The sequence below is a fragment of the Lepidochelys olivacea genome (genome assembly GCF_965140295.1).
Source record: "Lepidochelys olivacea isolate rLepOli2 genome assembly, chromosome: 2".
Taxonomy (NCBI): domain Eukaryota; kingdom Metazoa; phylum Chordata; order Testudines; family Cheloniidae; genus Lepidochelys; species Lepidochelys olivacea.
This window is the reverse complement of record NC_140412.1, coordinates 85,619,249-85,638,041: the sequence shown is the minus strand read 5'-3', so window position 1 is coordinate 85,638,041 and position 18,793 is coordinate 85,619,249. Positions and strand designations below refer to the sequence as shown.

The window sequence follows — 18,793 nt, the reverse complement described above, 5'->3', positions numbered from 1 at the left end:
CTAAGGAAGGAGATTCCACCACCTCCATAGGTAACGCATTCCAGTGCTTCACCACCCTCCTAGTGAAAAGGTTTTTCCTAATATTCAACCTAAACCTCCTCCACAGCAACTTGAGCCCATTACTCCTTGTTCTGTCTTCTCCTACCACTGAGAACAGTCTAGATCCACCCTCTTTGGAACCCCCTTTCAGGAAGTTCAAAGCAGCTATCAAATCCCCCCTCATTCTTCTCTTCCGCAGACTAAACAATCCCAGTTCCCTCAGCCTCTCCTCATAAGTCATGTGTTCCAGTCCTCTAATCATTTTTGTTGCCCTCCACTGGACGCTTTCCAATTTTTTCACATCCTTCTTGTAGAGTGGGGCCCAAAACTGGACACAATACTCCAGATGAGGCCTCACCAATGTCGAATACAGGGGAACGATCACGTCCCTTGATCTCCTGGTAATGCCCCTACTTATACAGCCCAAAATGCCATTGGCCTTCTTGGCAACAACGGCACACTGTTGACTCATATCCAGCTTCTCGTCCACTGTAACCCCTAGGTCCCTTTCTGTAGAACTGCTGCCTAGCCAATCGGTCCCTAGTCTGTAGCGGTGCATGGGATTCTTCCGTCCTAAGTGTAGGACTCTGCACTTGTCCTTGTTCAACCTCATCAGATTTCTTTTGGCCCGATCCTCCAATTTGTCTAGGTCCCTCTGTATCCTATCCCTACCCTCCAGCGTATCTACCTCTCCTCCCAGTTTAGTGTCATCTGCAAACTTGCTGAGGTTGCAAATCCACGCCACCCTCCAGATCATTAATGAAGATATTGAACAAAACCGGCCCCAGGACCGACCTTTGGGGCACTCCGCTTGATACTGGCTGCCAACTAGAGATGGAGTCGTTGATCACTACCCATTGAGCCCAACAATCTAGCCAGCTTATAGTCCATTCATCCAGCCCATACTTCTTTATTTTTTGCGGGCAAGAATACTGTGGGAGACCATGTCAAAAGCTTTGCTAAAGTCAAGGAATAACACGTCTACTGCTTTCCCCTCATCCACAGAGCCAGTTATCTCATCATAAACATTAGGGATGTAAAAGTTTAACTGGTTAACTGATAAGCTTGATGCTTATCGGTTACAGTTCCGCTGCCACCCCAAACACCCGAGGTCCCAGCTGCCGATTCGTGGGGCTGGCACAGGGATGCCGGTGGCAGCAGGGATCCCTGGGCTTGGGGCCAGCAGCTGGGATCCCCCCAGTTCTCCAGTAAAACGTTTAACTGATAGAATTTTAATCAGCTACATGGGTAGGATTTTTACATGCTATTTACATCCCTAGTAAACATCAGTTAAAAATTGTATGTTTGTTATAAAATTTAAAAGCTGTTCCCATTAAATAAGTTTTTTAAATTAAGAAAACTGAGCATAGCAGTTTTCTGAAAGAATTTGTAATTCTGAAGCTATTTTGGTATTCTCAGTCCCTGCATAATAGAGATGACTGAACTAATCCATACGTGAACACAGCATTGTTCCTTAGTATGCCAAGGAAAGTTACCAAAGAATTGTGGAAATACGCTTTAAGAAAAATGTTTTGTACAAAGAGCCACAGCCTGTCTTCACTTCCAAGCACAAGAGCAGCTAGTGTTGCAATCAACCAAACAGAAGCTTAAAGCATATGATGGGAAAAAACAGCAATAAAATTTCTCTTACTGCATATTGCTTCGGTCAGAAGTACACCCACCAATCCAGAACCTGGATTGATAGAGGAACTCTGCTTATTGACTCTGCAGCTTTCTGACATTCCCCCTTTCCCCCTTTTCCTTCCCCAGCTGGAAAGATTCCTGCTAGTCTAGTGGCATGGGCTGGGAAGCACCTTCAAAGTTTTTGTGAATAATACTGGAAAAGCTTAGGGTACAATTCTTGCCCCACTAAAGGCAAGGAAAGCTTTTCAATGACTAAAGTGTGGGCAGGATTTCAGCTTAGTCTTGTTTAAAGTAATGGGGAGAGCAATTGGCTTGGACATAAATTTCTTGTACATGCAGTAAAATTAACACTTAATAGCTGCAATCCAGAAAAAGACATTTCTCTAAACAAAGCATACAGAATTCCCTTCTGGAAAATGTTGTCTGTGTCATATTCACAGGATCAATGTGTTATAATATTTTCCAGTTACTCACATTTGCTGGTACTCTGTTTTCACTGCTCTGTCCTTCCCACATTTTCATAGAAATCCGTCCTGGATTAATATTTTTAATAATGTTGTTATCTTCAGAAATTACACTAACCATAAAATCTGCATAAATAAATAAATGAAAATGTTATTTTTCAAGACTCAGTTTCACATTCAGAAACTCATGTCTAACTTCTTCAAAAATAATGCGTGCAAAATATTACTGTCCTCCATCTCCCTCCCACAATTTTTCCTAGGCAGACCACAAAATTGAGAATGAAAGAGTGCTAGGCCATATTTAAATTGTGGCGGTGCAAACTAATTATCCTTTAAAACAGAACACTGGAGAGAAAAAGTTTTATTTTAGATAAACACAAAATGCTGTATGAGCATAACATATTGGTTAGGAGGCATCCAAGAATATTTCACAATTAATCTAAACACATATTTAAGAGCACTTTACACAAACATTATCTACAAAATAATAAGGGCTAAATATTATCCCATTGACCCAGTAATACCAGGGTACAAAATATATCAGAAGGACAGAACAGGTCATGCTGGTGGGGGAGTGGCATAATATGTGAAAGAAAGCGTAGAATCAAATGAAGTAAAAATTGTAAATGAATCAAACTGTACCATAGAATCTCTATGGATAGAAATTCCATGCTCTAATAATAAGAATATAACAGTAGGGATATATTATCAACCACCTGACCAGGATGATGATAGTGACTGTGAAATGCTCAGTGAGATTAGAGAGGCTATTAAAATAAAAAACTCAATAATAATACAGTAACAGTGAGGAGTTACTTAACTTATGAGGAGTTACTTAGTTACGTTCCTGAAAAATGCAACTTTAAGTGAAAAGATGTTAAGCGAAAAGATGTTAAGCGAATCCAATTTCCCCATAAGAATGAATGTAAATGGAGGGGAGTTAGATTCCAGGGAAATTTTTTTTTGCCATACATTACAGTAGTATAGTTGGGAGGTGCCTCCGTCTTACTCCACACAGGCACAGCCCACTGGCACTGGAGACAATGAGGCAGGCAAGGAGGCTGAAGGTGCTGTAAGCTAGGAGAAGCACATTGCGCAGCAGCAGCGGCAGCTTCCCCTACGCTGCAAGCACCAGGGGTGTGGGGCTCAACTCTCGGCCCACCCACTCGACCCCTTCCCCCAAGCCTCCATCCTTAACCCGCCTCTTCTCCGACCCCCTATACTCTGCATGCTGTGTTCTTGCTCCTCCCCACTGCTTCCTGCCCAGGGCAATCAGCTGGCTTGCGGCATTCTGGAGGGAGGGGGAAGGAGTGAGGACACAGCGCGCAGGCTCCCCCTCCCTCCTGAACACCGCAAGCCAGCTGATTGCTGCAGGCAGGAGGCAGGGGAGGGACGGGGGAGGCTGCGTGCCGTGCCCTCGCTCCTCTCCCTCTCTGCGGCAATCAGCTGGCTTGCGATGTTGAGGGGGCAAGAGGAAGGAGCGAGGACGCGGCGGGTAGCCTCCCCCGTCCCTCCCCTGCCTCCTGCCCATGGCAATCAGCTGGTTTGCGGTGTTCAAGAAGCAGGGGAGGGAGGGGGCCACTGCACGCCATGTCCTCACTCCTCCCCCCTCCCTCCTGAATGCCGCAAGCCAGCTGATTGCTGCGGGCAGGAGGAAAGCGGGAGGGTGCTGATCCGTGGGGTCTGCCAGCGGGCGGGAGGTGCTGTGGGGGGAGGGGGCGTAGGGGAGCTGATTGGGGGCTGCCAGCTGTAGACAAAGCAGACTGCCAAACAACGTTGTAGCGAAGCATTGCACAACTTTAAATGGAGCATGTTCTGTAATTGAGCAGGGACTAAGACCGAAACAACGTTAAGCAAGAGGACGTTAAGTGGGTAGTTACTGTAATGGGGGATTTCAATTATCCCCATATTGACTGGGTACATGTCACCTCAGGGCGGGATGCAGAGATAAAGTTTCTTGACATATTAAATGACTGCTTCTTGGAGCAGCTGGTCTTAGAATCCATCAGAGGAGAGGCAATTCTTGATTTAGTCCTAAGTGGAGCACAGAATCTGGTCCAAGAGGTGAATATAGCTGGACTGCTTGGTAATAGTGACCATAATGTAATTAAATTTAATATCCCTGTGGCAGGAAAAACACCACAGCGTCCCAACACTGTAGCATTTAATTTTAGAAAGGGGAACTACATAAAAATGAGGAGGTTAGTTAACAGAAATTAAAGGGTACAGTGCCAAAAGTGAAATCTCTGCAAGCTGATTGGAAACTTTTTAAAGACACCATAATAGAGACTCAACTTAAATGTATACCCCAAATTAAAAAACATAGTAAGAGAACCAAAAAAGAGCCACTGTGGCTAAACAAAGTAAAAGAAGCAGTAAGAGGCAAAAAGGCATCCTTTAAAAAGTGGAAGTTAAATCCTAGTAAGGAAAATAGAAAGGAGCATAAACACTGGCAAATGACGTGTACAAATATAATTAGGAAGGCCAAAAAAGAATTTGAGGAACTGTTAGCTGCCTCTTCTACTCAAAAAGTAACAGCAAATTTTATTTAAGTATATCAAAAGCAGGAAGCCTGCTAAACAACCAGTGGGGCCACTGGACAATCGAGGAGCTAAAGAAGCACTAAATGACAATAAGGCCATTGCGGAGAAACTAAATGAATTCTTTGCATCGGTCTTCACAGCTGAGGATGTGAGGGAGATTCCCAAACCTGAGCCATTCTTTTCAGGTGACAGATCTGAGGAACTGTCCCAGATTGAGGTGTCATTAGAGGAGGTTTTGGAACAAATTGATAAATTAAACAGCAATAAGTCACCAGGACCAGATGGTATTCACCCAAGAGTTTTGAAGGAACTCAAATGTGAAATCGCTGATCTACTAACTGTTGTCTGTAACCTATCATTTAAATCAGCTTCTGTACCAGAAGACTGGAGGATAGCTAATGTGACACCAATTTTTAAAAAGGGCTCCAGACGTGATCCCGGCAATTACAGGCCTGTAAGCCTGACTTCAGCACCAGGCAAACTGGTTGAAACTATAATAAAGAACAATATTGTCAGACATATAGATGAACATAATTTGTTGAGGAATAGTCAACACGGTTTTAGTAAAGGGAAATCATGCCTCACCAACCTACTAGAATTCTTTGAGGGGGTCAACAAACATGTGGACCAAGGGGATCCAGTGGATATAGTGTACCTAGATTTTCAGAAAGCCTTTGAGAAGGTCCCTCACCAAAAGCTCTTACGCAAAGTAAGATGCCACGGGAGAAAAGGGAAGGTGCTCTCATGGACTGATAACTGGTTAAAAGATAGGAAACAAAGGGTAGGTATAAATGGTCAGTTTTCAGAATGGAGAGAGGTAAATAGTGGTGTCCCCCAGGGGTCTGTTCGGGGACCGGTCCTATTCAACATATTCATAAATGATCTAAAAAAGGGATAAACAGTGAGGTGGCAAAATTTGGAGATGATACAGAACTACTCAAGATAGTTAAGTCCCAGGCAGACTACGAAAAGCTACAAAAGGATCTCTCAAAACTGGGTGATTGGGCAACAAAATGACAGATGAAATTTAATGTTGATAAATGCAAAGTAGTGCACATTGGAAAGCATAATCCCAACTATACATATGAAATGATGGGGTCTAAACTAGCTGTTCCCACTCAAGAAAGAGATCTTGGAGTCATCGTAGATAGTTCTCTGAAAACATCCACTCAATGTGCAGCGGCAGTCAAAAAAGCGAACAGAATGCTGGGAATAATTAAGAAAGGGATAGATAATAGCACAGAAAGTATCATATTGCCTCTACATAAATCCATGGTACTCCCACATCTTGAATACTGTGTGCAGATTTGGTTGCCCCATCTCAGAAAAGATATACTGGAATTGGAAAAGGTTCAGAAAAGGGCAACAAAAATGATTAGGAGTATGGAATGGCTTCCGTATGAGGTGAGATTAATAAGCCTGGGACTTTTCAGCTTGGAAAAGAAATGGTGTAGAGAAAGTAGATAAGGAAGTGTTGTTTACAACTTCTCATAAAACAAGAACAAGGGGTCACCAAATAAAATTAATAGGCAGCAGGTTTAAAACAAATAAAAGGAAGTATTCTTCACACAGCGCAGTCAACCTGTGGAACTCCTTGCCAGAAGATGTTGTGAAGGCCAAGATCATAATTGGGTTCAAAAAAGAACTACATAAATTCATGGAGGATTGAACATGGTTTAGTCCAATACCTTGTATTGAAAGTGATCTGGTCCGAGATAGAATTGGAGAAACTTCCAATGTGATAGGTGAATCATTATGTAGAAGTATGCATCCTGGAGGTCGAGGACCAAGCCAGTCCCCTATTTCTAACACTGGGATAATGGTTGCCAGAGTCACCATCTTGAAGTGTTGGTTTCTGACAAATCTGTTGAGCCATTGGAGATCGAAAATGGGCCTTCATCCTCCTGTTTTATTTAGTCTGAGGAAGTAGTTTGAGTAGAAACCTGTCCCTCTGTATTTTGTTGGTACCAGTTCTACTGCTCCTAGCTGGATGAGGTGGATTACTTCCTGACGCAGTAGATCTTCGTGAGCGGGGTCCCTGAAGAGGGATGGGGAGGGAGAATGGGTAGGGGGGTTGGAAGTAAAAGGGATGGAGTATCCAACTTTGATCATCTCCAGCACCCATCTGTCTGCAGTGATGGATTGCCAGATTGGGCAGTAGGAACTTAAATGGTCTTTGAATGGCTGTGAGATGGTAGTTTTCAGCTGAAAGTTGTGGGGGTCTCGGGCCCTCGACCAACATCTCAAACTTGCTGCCTGGCAGATGGTTGATGAGATATATTAGATTGAGCTGACAGTTTTCATCTCCTTGGGGGCTGTTCTTTCCGAGCTTGTGGCTCGTATTGCCTGTGTATCTGTGCATACGGTGTGGACTGGAATCTCTGTGGGTTGTAATACTTTCCTTGTCTTCTCTTTGTCCTAGAAGTATAGATACCCAGGGACTTCAGAGTCGCCTCGAGTCCTTGAGGGTGTGCAGAGACTTATCCATTTTGGCTGCAAAGAGTTTGGGCCCTTCGAACGGCAGGTCCTCCACTATTGCTTGAACTTCTTTGGGGAAGCCAGAGAGATGCAGTCAGGATGCGCTTCTCATTACGATTGAGGTGGCTGTAGATCATGCTGCTATACCATCAGAGTATAGGGCAGCTTGCAGTGCTGTCCTGGAAATCAGTTGGCCCTCCGAAATGAGTGCACCAAATCGCTTTTTTTCTCCTCAGGGGAAATTCAGTAAAATCTGATAGTTTGCCATAATATGTGTGGTCGTATTTTGCTAATAACGCCTCATAATTAGCCATTCTAAGGTGAAGCGTCACTAAGAAATACGTTTTTTAGTCAAAAAGGTCAAGTCTCTTCCAGTCTTTGTCATATGGTGTGTTTTGTGGGTATAATTATCTGAACCTTTCATTAACAGCACCCACTACCAGGGAGTTTGGTGTGGGATGTGAAAAAAGAAACTCTGTTCCCTTTGCAGGGACATAATATTTCCTGTCAGACCTCTTGCAGGTTGGAGCGACTGTTGCAGGGGTCTGCCAGAGGTGTTTGACAGGTTCCATGATTGCATCATTTATGGGTTCAGTGATTTTGAATGATGCTGATATTTGCAGGATGTCAACGAGTTTATGTCATGTCTCCTGCACTTCCTCCAGGGAGATGTCAAGGGAATCTGCAACTCTCCTATAGAGATCCTGGAAATGTCTAAAGTCGTCCTCTGCATTAGGAGGAGGGGGCATGATGGTGTCATCTGGGGCAGAGAAAGACAAATGAGTTGTTAGTTTGACTTCCTGTTCACAGTTTTCTTCCTGTTCGCTTGTCATCTCTTCAGGGGGCTCAGATGGCCCTGGTACTGACAGCACAGGTGACTGCCATGTACCCTCCCTATGTGGGCTAGGAGGTTTGAGGTCGTGTGGGAGATATGCCATCCATGGGGCCCAATACTGCCACGATGGAGGGAAGGGCATAGGAGCCATCCAAGGGTGCCTGTAACACTATTGTTCTTTGGTCCCTGTATAGTACCCCTGGTGTGGTGGGGCCAGTATGATCATTTTGTGAGCGGGAGAAGGGCAGTGTGAGGGGTATGTCTCTCCCTCCTCATCATCACTTGAAAATGTGGGAGCAGATGGCAGTGCAGTGGCTCGGTACCGACAGTACTCTAGTGATCTTGGTGCCAAGAATAGGAGAGTCATGTGTCGAGGATACTATAAGGTCTCTGGGAAGGAAGAACTGTTGTGGTGCCGACAGCCTTGGTGCCCTTGATGTGGGAATGGTAGATACTGGCTGCTGTGGAGCTGTCGTCTGTAAGGGTACAATTTTGCGCTACACTGACAGGAGGTGACAGCAAAGGCTGCAGTTGTTTTGAGGTGCCGAGTGCTGGGATGGATCTGCCAGTGCAGAGACATGGGGTTTCTGTTTCCCCTTGGTGCCTTCATTGGAGCTAGCTCTCTTGGTGTATTTAGCTCAGAGGTCGGCAACCTTTCAGAAGTGGTGTGCCGAGACTTCATTTATTCACTCTAATTTAAGGTTTCATGTGCCAGTAATACATTTTAATGTTTTTAGAATGTCTCTTTCTATAGGTCTTTAATATATAACTAAACTATTGTTGTATGTAAATTAAGAAAGGTTTTTAAAATGTTTAAGAAGCTTCATTTAAAATTAAATTAAAATGCAGAGTCCCCGGACTGGTGGCCAGGACCCGGACAGCGTGAGTGCCACTGAAAATCAGCTCATGTGCCGCCTTTGGCACACGTGCCGCCTTTGGCACACGTGCCATAGGTTGCCTACCCCTGATTAGCTCTTACGGTCCCCATGGTACCGGAAGGTCCCGTTATCTCGGCTGTGGTGCCTGTTGGTACTGACAAGGTTTCTCAGTTTGGGGGATGCTGTTTCTTGGTCGTTTCTTGAACTGGTGGGGACAACATACGCTTCTTAGCCAACTTTTTAGCAGGGTGGTTGCGTGAGTCACAGACAAAGAAGAGCCCCTTTCAGAGGCTGAAGTTGGTGAACTGTGTCCCAGGGGTGTCCATGCTTCTGGCTCAGACGCCGGGTAGAGAGATTTCTCCATAAGCAGCAGTTTAAGCCACAAGTCTCTGGCTTTCCTGGTCCAGGCTGTCAGTTTGTGACAATGTGGGCACTTTTGAGGCATGTGTGCTTCACCTAAGCGGTGAACACATAGAGTGTCCATCTGAAATCAGTATTGGAAGCCTGCAGGTGAAGCAGCATTTAAAGCCCAGTGAGCTGGGCATGCCCCTGAGGGGAGTATTTCCCCTCCCCCATAAGGGGAGAACTACACACTACTCAACCAGTTAAATGAAATCCCAACTTCTACTGAGGGAAGAAATAAACTTTTTTTTTTTTTAATGAGAAAAAGAAATGGGGAGAAAAACGAGGAAGACAAATTATCTATTTGAAGTAGAACTAATGGAAAAGGGGTAAATTACTAAGCTCTGAGGTGCTGCTGAATGCTCTGACTCAAGCCAAGGTGGTAGAGAAGGAACTGAGGGACCGTTAGTCACACAGCACTAGTTAACCGCCTGAGGCAGTGCAAGACAGGGACTGCGCATGTGCGACACAACCAGGCACTGCTCCCACAAATCCTCAATTACAAGCAAAGGGGCGCTCAAACACCTAAAGTAGAGCACCCACGGGGACATCACTGAAAGAAGAAGGTCTCCTTCTGTTGCTCTTAAGGACCTCCTGTCAAATGAAAACACTTTTCACTTTTAGCTTGCTCCAATTATCTAGCTCCACCATTCTGGGGGAGGAGAGAGGAAAGAGAGAAAGGAATTTGGTGATCCCATTTCAGGAAAGATCTTCCACCACCATCCCTTTTTAAAGAGTCTCCAAATTTTGTCCCAGAGAAGGAAAAAACTAGAAAAACTGCTCACTGATGGCCCAAAGTTAAATTTTTGAAATCCAGGAAATGAAAATTAAGGGACAACTGGCTAGAGGCCAAGTATCTGAAGAAGGATTATTTAGGATATGGCCTAGTGACGAAGTTTGAGGTGCCTATAGACTGAGGCGCAATCTAAGTAACTGACTGGGAGAAGATTAAGGGTCCAAAAATCTGAACTTAACTCCTGGAATAAATCTGGGAGAAAGATGATGAAAACACGGCTCTGTCTGGAAAGAACTGAAGGGAGGAGAATGAATCCAATAATTTTGCTTGCTCACCCTGCAAACTGAAATCAGCAACGAAAAAGGGAAAACATGCCATAAACTCAAAGGCTGTAGCATGTAGGCCTGGCTTGACATGAGTAACTGGACATTGGTGAGGCCTCATTTTTTGGGAGATAGGATTAGGGAGGTAAATGGATCAGCAGGCTAGAAAAAGAATGCCTGTACCCACAGGCTACATTTGAGCCTGATCAACTCAAGGGTAGTTTGACTGTATGCCAACAAAGAAACCGCAACAACAGTTGAGCTGAGTTCTTGGGAACCACGTAAATAAGGTCTCAGAAGCTACCCCATCATACCCGTAACAACATTCAAAACCAATCACAGGTATTGGGAACATAACAGCCATTTTCCACAAGGACGGCATTAAATATCCCTTCCCCCTGGATTAGATTAGAGGTGTATATTTGGGAAAGGTCACTTTAAACACCTGTAGCAGGAACTGAAGGGCATGCTGGAGGGAACAGGTGCTTATACAAAGATATTTCCTTTTGTCATCCCGCCCAAGAGAAGCTATATGCAGAATCCCATAATATTTAAAACAATGAGGAGTCCTTGTGGCACCTTGAAGACTAACAAATTTATTTGGACATAGCTTTCATGGGCTAAAATAAACCTGTCATAATATTTAACTACAGTGGATGATTGGCTCCTAGACAGGCAGTCAGCAATGGGGGGGGTGTCCTCCAACAGATTCTCTTTCAAGTCTATTCAATTTCTCCAGGCTGTTAGTGCCACGTACTTTGGGTCAGAAAACTGGGTGGGGAAACAGGATCGAGAGAAGGCGTAGTTTCAATTGGTGCAAGACACACATGCTCATTACATCAGAAAAATCAAGGCCTGGTGAAGCATTACTGTGACAGTAAAATTATTTCCACCAGGCCCAGCCTGATTTTCTGCCATCCTTGGTTAATGAGGAATAAAATGGAAACAGTTTCCTAGTTCTTTCTTTCCAATGATAGGAGAATGAATCTGTCACAAGGATTTTGAGAGTGAAGTTTCTGGAGACCTCCACGGGGAGTTTTGTTGTCTTGTGTGGAGCAAACCAATCAATGGTTAGAGTTCCACACAATGACAAATACTGGACTTCCTCTAAATAGGAGTCAGATCTCCTGCACTGCTGCTATCTGGGTGAACTCTACCAGCTTGTGACATTCATGGTGATGCAAGAAGGGCAGTGTCAGGTCAAAAACTGAATCTCCTCCATCACCCAGGGAAGGTAGCAGAGGTGGGATTCCCAGCCTACAGAGCAACATCTTCAGAAAAGAGAAAGAGCCAGTGACGGAGAAAAACACCTCAGAGTGGGCACAAATGGAACCAGCCCACAAGACCAATTCTGTATACATTGCAAAGAGGCCCACAAGTTGAAGGACTATTTTATTTAGATTTTTTTTTGGTAGAAGAAAAGAAAGTGGAGTAAGACTGAGAGGGGCATGATGACTAAACCTTTGTCTACTCTTGCACTTCGTTGGCAAAACTTTTGTCATTCAGGGATGTTAAAAAAGACACCCTCCTGAAGGACAAAAATTTTACAGATGAAAAGCCCCGATGTAAACAGCGCTTTGTCGGTAACAGGGCTTTCTGGCCAACAGAGCCGCTTCCGCTTGTGGGGGTGGAAGCTTTTTGTCGGCAGGAGAGCTCTCTCCTGCTGACAAACAGCAGCTACACTGTGCGCCTTTTAGCAGCACAGCTGTAGTGACACAGCTGTGTCGCTAAAAGCTGCATAGTGTAGCCGTAGCCTAAAGACATCTCTTCTCCTCCAGGCTTTTAGCAGGCTTTGGGCAAAAATTGGGCAAAAAGGGCAAAACTGGAACTTCTGTCAATCATTTCACATATTTGCCTCCCGTTTCTCGATAGGTGAAGCCAAAATGCTGATTGTATAGGCTTTTGCCAGTCAGGTATAATGGAATTTCGGGTAAAAGGGATGTATGAAAATACTGATCATCATTGAAATAAATCTCACAAATCACTTTTTACAGACATCAAAAGCCATAATTTATTTGGATGGCTGGTTTCCAAAATTACAAAACAAAAAAAAAGAAAAAGAAAAAAAGGCTAATTTAAGTAGAGCTACTCACCAGGGAAGGTACTTCCTGCTACAAAAGCAGCATTTTTGTCATACTTAACATTCATACACACAGGTTTCTCAGGGTCAGGCAGGACATTGAACTTGATTATAGGGCAATCTAATGTGTTCCTGTTGTATGAGGCTTTAAGCTGTAATGTATGCTCTCCCCTGAAACATACAATAATCATATAACAAATTGTTGTAATGCAATAAGCTAATACCAGTTTTTCAAAAAGATGTTTAAATGAATTTTCATAAAGGTACTTGTGACTTATTTGGTTTTCCAAATTTACAAAATTCTCCTCCCCACGCCCATTTTCATTGATATCAAAATTATAGTAAAGGTAAAAACCTAATATTAATGCAAGGTTAGAAATATCACGAGTCAAGAAATGTCTAAAGTTTAAGATGTTCTCACAACTAACTATGCACTAATGAGAGTTATTTGCATTTACTTTTGCTTTAATATTCCACCGTTTTGACCAGTTCTCAATCCCCTTTTCAAGATCTGACTTGTAGCACAGTTTAGATCATTAGGACTGGAAGGAGAGAGCGCGATTTAAAAGGTCACCTGAGAGAAGTGTCTTCTAAACTATTCCCAGTCCTTGCTAGCCAAAGACTGAAGCTGAACACAGGCCTCACACCTAGCAACATACACTGAGACTATTAGACCATGAAGAGGTCATTAACTTCATAATACAGAAATCTGAGGGGTTTTTTTTATTTAAAACACTACATTTTTAGCTATGCCGAAAGACTCAAACACTTTTCTTCGAACTTAAAAAGTTATTTTTGTTCAAAATATCTTAAGTTAAAAATGCAAAAGTATTAACTGATATAAAACACTGTAAGGATCAAGACAGAAAAATGTGTGTTTACGTCACCCTCACATATTTTTGCATAATATAGAACTGCTTTGGCCCTTTGGAAAAATTCTTAAAAAATAACTTAGTTACTGAGTACTACAATTATTGGATCCACACATCTCCTCTGGACCACCTGGTTGGCTCAGAAGTATTAAAAATTGTTATAGTTTATCTTGGGTTGAATGTCTCAAACCATGCTCCCTGTGTCACCAAGACTGCACCTATAAAAGGAAACAAGTTGGCCTCAGTCCCTTAATTTCTGTCTGTTTATATGGAATGCAGGAGTCTTTAAAGACAAGAAAAAAAAATAATTACAGCTAATTTGTGGTGGAAATATATTTGGAAAACTCTAGGCTCTTTAACAGGACCTATAACTATTTCTCTTTCATTCCAATGCTCCTTAAATTTTCTACTCCAGGGCCTTCTCTAGACTGGGAAAAATGTATTTGTTTAAAAAACATGTTACCTAAACATTTTACCGAATATTTTTAAACACCACTTGGTATACCCCTAAAAATAAGTGTTATTGACTTTAACATGTTAGTTGGGTATGGTTAACCCTAGGCAGTAACACATTTTTAAAGACGTTAAACCCCTATCTACACTAGGTGCTACATAGTGGTTAATTTTACATTTTGTACATTTTAAAATATTTTTTTCCATGTCTAAAAAAAATCCCCAAAACAAGAGCAGCAGCTTCTCTTGGCAGACGTATGGAGTAAGCTATTACATTCTGTAAAAAAAGTGTTTATAAAATGACTTTCTCAAAGCTGAACAATTAGCCTAGCCTATGCACCCAAACAAAAAGTTACTCTTGAGGGAATTCTGTGCCAGAAAATTAAAAATTCTGGGCACAATATTTTAAAATTCAGCAAAATTCTGCACATTTTATTTGTCAAAATAACAATATAATCACACCAGTTTCAATTATTTTTGGTCATTTATTTCAAAATATGTGTCAGCAAGTATGTCTGTAACAATAAAGACAACAAAGAAAGATTCAGGAAATGTTTTTTGAGAAATAGATTCATTACTAGGCATATTAATACAGAGTTCTGAGTAATAATTCATTTAAACTACAATACAGAACCGTATTTCCCGCACCCCTCAGAAGCAGTGCAAAGGCTTGTGGGAGTCAGGGGTAACGGAGGAGCTGAGGGAGAGGGAAGTAAATGGCTGGGAAGGAGACTGAGTGTGAACTTGGAGGGTTGTTGGATATGAGAGGGAAAAATATGGAACAGATTTTCTCGGGGGATGGGGAGGGACTGCTAGGGAGCTTCCCCCATGCAAACCCTGGCTGACCCCTAGCCTCTCCCATTCAGTCAGGCACATCTGCCCCTGTTCCCATGTGTTCCTGAACCTCCATGCGTCCCTCCACGCACATTTAAAAACCCACTCCCCCTGTCCCAATGTGGCTCTGTGTCCCCTCAGACACTCCCCATCTGTGTCCCTGTACCCCCTCCCACATGTCTCTGTGCCCCCACCCAGCCACTCAAATCCATTTGTGTCCGTCCCCCCCCTCAGTTCCCATGTGTCTCTCTGTCCCCACTCAGCCACCCTCTGTAGCTTTGCACCCCCTCCACCTCTGCTCATGTGGCCCTGCGTCTTCACTCCCATTCACCTCCTGCCCCAGTCTGTCCTCCCCCACTAGCCCTTATAAGACCCTGTCTGACCCCTCCCCCCCCAGCACCCCACACTGTCTCCCCATAGCCCTGGTCTCCTGACGTGGCCTGGCAGGTGCTGCGAAGAACGCAGGGTCTTTCTTGTCCCTAGCTGGCTAGAAGCTGCTGCTATGTTCTATCGCCACAGATCAAAGGCAGAACTGCAGAAGTTATTTTCTGCATGGAGCAGCTGTGTCCTATCGCCACAATGCCATTTGGTGGGCAAAAGGCAGAACTGCAGCAACATTTCATCAGAAGCTTTTTTCTGTGCAAAAAAATTAAAAGTATGTGTGGCTCATTAATTATGCGCACACGCATTAGCGCAGAATTCCCCCAGGAGTAAATAAGTTACGTAAATAAGTTACGTGTTTGCACTTTGCTCCAGATGACTTCCTGGCAACTACCTTAGTAAACATGCAGCTAATTAACTTAAAGGTATCTAATAAGAGTATTTTCAGAAGTTAATTTTTGTCTATACATTTCCATTACTTACCTGGGTGCATGAATACTAATTATTCCCAGATTAGCCCTCCCATTTTCATCTGTTTTATGTTGTTGGCTTGAAGAAATGATCTGTCAAGAGAGTTGAAGGTTGTCAAGAAAATTTTATCTTTTAATGACACAGAAATAGTGTCAAGTCTTAAATTACACCAAAAATATCGTTTTCCCTTTTTCTATCACACTTTATTTCAACTCAATACTTTTCCTTGTATTCTGACAATTCAGCTCATTTTTTTTATACTGTACCTCTCCTGACTTAAGATTTTCACAGGTTCTGGAATATCCTTGACCAGTCTTTAAGACACTCAGAGTCATCTTGTCTGACTAAGCAGATTTTGGTTTAATTTACTGGCTTATATATTTTACTATGATTATATATTTTGCTAGATTCTGATGTCAATTTAGTTATTCTGTAATATATTAATTGGGCTATATTTTAAGTCTCTTGCACCCTCTACAAACTGCCTCCCACTTTTCTTCATTTGTATCCATTCTAGATTCGTTTAGAGTTTTTTGAGGATGATTACAATACAGAATATTACAGATATAATTGGTATATATGGCTATGAAATATAGATATACTATATACACATACTATTATAAATGTGCATGCCCAGTGGAATACACAAAGGGACCAGTGCTCAAAAAACTGTCAACTGCATACCACACCAATTCACTATTAACCAAGTGTAAGGACTGAGAACTTATTTGAAATTCCTGTTAGCAGCATCTCCTCTCATTCAAAACAAATGGATAATGCCTCTCACCTGTGGAATTTAGAGGTAGGCCAACGTTATTGCTGAGAAGTAGCAAGCATTGATTCCCAGAAGTAGCATGGGAAAGGATGAAGAATTTTAATCCAGCAGAACAAAAGGCAGAATAGAAGTTATCCCACATAAAGACAAAAGCTTTGTATATCAAGGGAATTTGGAATCCAATCCAGTAGTACCTTTCTTCCAAAGATGACACTTCAAGAGGAACAGAAACCTATTTTGTCAGTTTTTCTCACATGAGGTTCAGACATGTATGTCTCATGCCACAGTGGATCTTATAGAAGGAGTCTTGATTCCCTCTGTGAATGGTTTCCAAATGCCTATCATACCAACTGGTGCAACATTAACATCTAGCAACTTTGAAAATCTGAGGCCTGACGGTTGGGATGGAATCAAAACAGGGTACATTAGTACTTTGTAGGTTCAAGGTATATCTGTAGATTTCTAGGGATGCCCATTTATGCTATGACCTCGCAAAGGAGTGCTAAGGATTGGAACAAAATGATGAAAGAACGATTTCCCAAGAATTGTGGAAAGAAGAACATACTTTGGGCAGAAAGCTTTCTGAAGCTACGACGACATATTCCCCAATAGCAGCAGTGTGTATTTTGTATAGATAGAACAAACAACAACGAATGTCTTTCAGAGGCAATGACAACTAAAAAGGCTAGCCACAGGCTTGTCTAATCTGCCATTCATTTAGTCTTGATACCTCAGACTCAGATGGGGAGTCCAATATGTCTGCATGAAGAATGACACTAATGCTGGTACTCTATTTCCCCATTATGTTTAGGTGTAGAACTTTAACCAATCAGCTTGGAAAAACTCTAGAATAGCTAAGATCACAAGAATTTGTGATTATTATTTGTATTCTGGTAGCATCTGAAGTCCAGTGCTCACTGTGCTTGGCACTGTACAAATGACAGTCCTTGCCCCAGAGTTCTTTATGGATTCCATAATGTACAAATGAGGCTAAGAGAAAATCTCTGTTGAACCACATTTCTCTTCCAATGTCCAGGCTGTGAACTGTAAGTGGTCCAGGTCTGGGTGGAGGTGTCCCTGCTTTAAGGGGCCTAGTCATTTCTGCAGGGACAATTGAGGTTCCTTGGCTATCAAATCCAAACAAGCACCTTCAGGGCCAACTCAAGACTAGAAGGACTTCAGCACACTCTTTTCTGTTTCCTTTATATGAACTGTCCTGAAAAGCAGTGGATTCTTCTCTGACCAGGATATTATTTCCATTGTATCAAAGCTTCAACTTCTCGTTACTCTCTGGTTTTGGAAGGGGTAAAAACATTCATGCTTCAGATCACAAGCCAGCCTCTAACAAAAGTAGGAGATAACTTCCCCTATTCCATGCTATTCTGTAACAACCTACCACTGGTTTTCTTGCACTTTCCTCTGTTTCAGGTACTGGCTACCCTCAGAAGCCACGTACTGACTTACTAGACCACTAGTCTGTTTCTGTATGACCATTCCTATGTTTCTGATCAGACACCTTACTGATAGAGCTTTCAACGTGAACTAAACAGGATGTCTATTCTGTGATTTTGGAAACCACAGGTGTGTGCTTGAGAGAACTAGATGCTTTCCTTTTTTGAGTGAGACACCATAATCCCATGGTTATCATGTTTTCCAGGTATACGTCCAACCCCGCGATGTTTCCTTCCATAGTGAGTATTTCAAGGGTCTAGAGTGCAAATTGGACTGGCTTTTTATAGTTTATATTTACCTGTGCACAAACAAATGTTCAGACATGACTGGAAATAATGTCTAATTTTGACTGCATACACTGAATGATTTCAGGTATTCAGAAGGAATTTCTAGAGGCACATATTTAGAAACCCCATTTAGGTGGGTGATACTAATGTGTGGCACCAGCAATCCTAGCTGAAAGAGATAATTGCCAAAAAAAAAAAACTGTTGTAATGAAGTTTTGTATCTTTCCAAAATCTTTCCTCTGTTGGTAAAATTATGGCCAGACACATGCCTATTTTGACTCTGGTATGAGCAATTCTCTCCATTAGGTTCAAAAAGTTTTTCTTGATTTTGTACAATTGGTAGGTTTGAATCCTTTCTGGGAGCTGGTAAGTTAGGTGTGAGTCTGTTTTTCTGGACAGGGCAGTGATAGACACGTTGTCCATGAATGGTTATAGACGTGTAACTTGAAGTCTGAAACCTGTTGTGGCTATCACCACCATTTCTAAAGATACTGGGTGCAAAGAGTAGATCAAAAGGGAGAGTTTTGTACAGGAATTGTAAGCTCTTACACACACACACACACACACACACACGTACGTACACGTGTTAATTTTGCCTTTGTCATTCGCAACGTTTTGACTTGTGGAGAAAGTTCATTTAGGTCTTTGTTAGAAGCGTCTCCAGATTTTTCCCTCTGCTACTGCTGTGATTCCCAAACTTTTTAGTACTGCGGCTCCCTTACCGATATTTTAAAATTAGCGTCTCCCCAAATACTTTTTTTTTTTTTTAAACACTGACTTAGGACACTACATTCAAGAGTTCAGAACACTAGATTCAAGATGGATGGTTTTGTGACTTTATTTAAC

The 18,793-nt window shown here is 42.5% G+C and overlaps 1 protein-coding gene across 1 annotated transcript in view; it reads right to left on the bottom strand.

Moving 5' to 3' along the window:
• Positions 1-18,793, bottom strand: part of SMCHD1 (structural maintenance of chromosomes flexible hinge domain containing 1) — a 165,034-nt gene that overhangs the window by 51,262 nt on the left and 94,979 nt on the right. The window contains exons 30-32 of the mRNA XM_084620188.1: positions 15,446-15,525; positions 12,436-12,593; positions 2,158-2,273 (exon numbers count right to left, since the gene is read on the bottom strand). Of these exons, the coding sequence (XP_084476314.1) occupies positions 2,158-2,273; positions 12,436-12,593; positions 15,446-15,525 (354 nt within the window). The remainder of the gene's footprint in view (positions 1-2,157; positions 2,274-12,435; positions 12,594-15,445; positions 15,526-18,793) is intronic.